The sequence below is a fragment of the Manacus vitellinus genome, unplaced genomic scaffold, assembly GCF_001715985.3.
Source record: "Manacus vitellinus isolate BGI_N305 unplaced genomic scaffold, ASM171598v3 scaffold_250_pilon, whole genome shotgun sequence".
In the NCBI taxonomy this organism is placed as follows: domain Eukaryota; kingdom Metazoa; phylum Chordata; class Aves; order Passeriformes; family Pipridae; genus Manacus; species Manacus vitellinus.
This window is the reverse complement of record NW_021939807.1, coordinates 956-3,308: the sequence shown is the minus strand read 5'-3', so window position 1 is coordinate 3,308 and position 2,353 is coordinate 956. Positions and strand designations below refer to the sequence as shown.

At 58.4% G+C, this 2,353-nt stretch overlaps 1 protein-coding gene across 1 annotated transcript in view; it reads left to right on the top strand.

Moving 5' to 3' along the window:
* LOC103764564 (collagen alpha-1(X) chain-like) overlaps positions 1–949 on the top strand; it is a gene marked incomplete at both ends in the record, with an annotated part of 3,090 nt that extends 2,141 nt beyond the window's left edge. The window contains one exon of the mRNA XM_029960143.1: positions 797–949. Coding sequence (XP_029816003.1) covers positions 797–949 — 153 coding nt within the window. The remainder of the gene's footprint in view (positions 1–796) is intronic.
* Positions 950–2,353: the final 1,404 nt, after the last annotated feature.

Sequence of the window (2,353 nt, the reverse complement as noted above, 5' to 3'; positions counted from 1 at the left end):
AGGGAATGTCCCAGGGATTTCACCGTGGCCCAGGCATTGGGGGTCCCCGTATCCCAGGGATTGGGGGTCCTGGTATCCCAGGCATTGGGGGTCTCCATATCCCAGGGATTGGGTGTCCCTGTATCCCAGGGATTGGGGTCTCCATATCCCAGGGATTGGGTGTCCTGGTGTCCTAGGGATTGAGGGTCCCCATATCCCAGGAATTGGGTGTCCTGGTATCCCAGGGATTGGGGTCCTGGTATCCCAGAGATTAGGGTTCCTATGTCCCAGGGATTGGGGTCCCAGTGTCCCAGGGATTGGGGGTCTCCGTGTCTCAGGGATTGGGATTCCCTGTATCCCAGGGATTTCCCTGTATCCCAGGGATTGGGGTCTCTGTATCCCAGAGATTGGGGGTCTCCGTGTCCCAGGGATTAGATGTCCCCATGTCCCAGGGCTTGGGGTCCCCATATCCCAGGGATTGGGGGTCCCTGTGTCCCAGGGATTGGGGTCTCCATATCCCAGGGACTGGGTGTCCTGGTATCCCAGGGATTGGGGGTCCCCATATCCCAGGGATTGGGGGTCTCCGTATCCCAGGGATTGGGGGTCTCCGTATCCCAGGGATTGGGGTCTCCATATCCCAGGGATTGGGGGTCTCCGTATCCCAGGGATTGGGGTTCCCTGTATCCCAGGGATTTCCCCATGTCCCAGGGATTGGGGTCCCTGTATCCCAGAGATTGGGGGTCCTGATATCCCAGGCATTGGGGTCCTGGTATCCCAGGGATTGGGGTCCCAGGGATTGAGGGTCTCCGTATCCCAGGGTTTGGGGTCCCAGTGTCCCAGGGATTGGGTGTCCCTGTATCCCAGGGATTGGGTGTCCTGGTATCCCAGGGATTGGGGGTCCTGGTGTCCCAGGGATTGGGGGTCCCCATATCCCAGGAATTGGGTGTCCTGGTATCCCAGGGACTGGGGGGTCTCCGTGTCCCAGGGATTGGGGTCCCCATATCCCAGGGATTGGGTGTCCTGGTATCCCAGAGATTGGGGGAGACACCCCCCCACACACACCCCGGAAAGGGTTGGGATCGTCCCGGTGGGATTTGGGGGCTGGGGGTATCCCGGGATGGGACAGGGAACGGGACGAAAAGGGGACCCCAAAATCCGCCCGGTGCCGGGAAGGGGGGACACGGACACCCCAAAACTCCTCCCGGCCCTTCCCAAAACCTCCCGAGTCCGCGGAAAACTCCGGGAGCAGCCTCGGGATAACACCGGGCAGGGAAAAAAAATGTGCGAGGGCGGGAATTTCCCCCCGGCCGCGGCGGGAGATTGGATTTCACAGCATTCCCGGGAAAAAAAAACCCACCGGGAGCGGGGGCGGGAAGCGCTGGGGGCGGCGGGATGGGCGGGATTCCAGAGGGGGATCCGCGGAGGGAGAGGGGTGGGAAAAGGGGCTCGGCATTCCCGGTCATTCCCGAGGGATTGTCCCAAAGGGGGCTGTGGGGGGACAGTGTGGGCATGGGCGGTGATCCACGGGGTATTCCAAGGATTCACAGCCCATGGACAGTGATCCAGGGGGTGTTTGGGAATATGAGACCATGGACAGTGATCCACGGGGTGTTCCAGGAACTCCCATTCCATGGACAGTGATCCATGGGGTGTTCCAAGGACTCACATTCCATGGACAGTGATCCATGGGGTGTTTGGGAATATGTTCCCATGGACAGTGATCCATGGGGTGTTCCAAGGACTCACATTCCACGGACAGTGATCCACAGGGTGTTCCAAGGACTCACATTCCATGGACAGTGATCCAGGGGGTGTTTGGGAATATGAGACCATGGACAATGATCCACAGGGTGCTGGGACCCCCATTTCCATGGATCAGTGATCCAGAGGGTGTTTGGGAATATGTGGCCATGGACAATGATCCACAGGGTGTTCTGAGGACTCAAATACCATGGACAGTGATCCAGGGGGTGTTCCAAGGACTCACATTCCAGGGACAGTGATCCATGGGGTGTTTGGGAATATGGGGCCATGGACAGTGATCCATGGGGTGCTGAGACCCCCATTCCCATGGACAGTGATCCAGGGGGTGTTTGGGAATATGTTCCCATGGACAGTGATCCACGGGGTGTTCCAAGGACTCACATTCCATGGACAGTGATCCAGGGGGTGTTTGGGAATATGTTCCCATGGACAATGATCCATGGGTTGTTCTGAGGACTCAAATTCCATGGACAGTGATCCACAGGGTGTTCCAAGGACTCCCATTCCATGGACAATGATCCACGGGGTATTCCAGGAACTCCCATTCCATGGACAGTGATCCATGGGGTGTTCCAAGGACTCCCATTCCATGGACAATGATCCAGGGGGT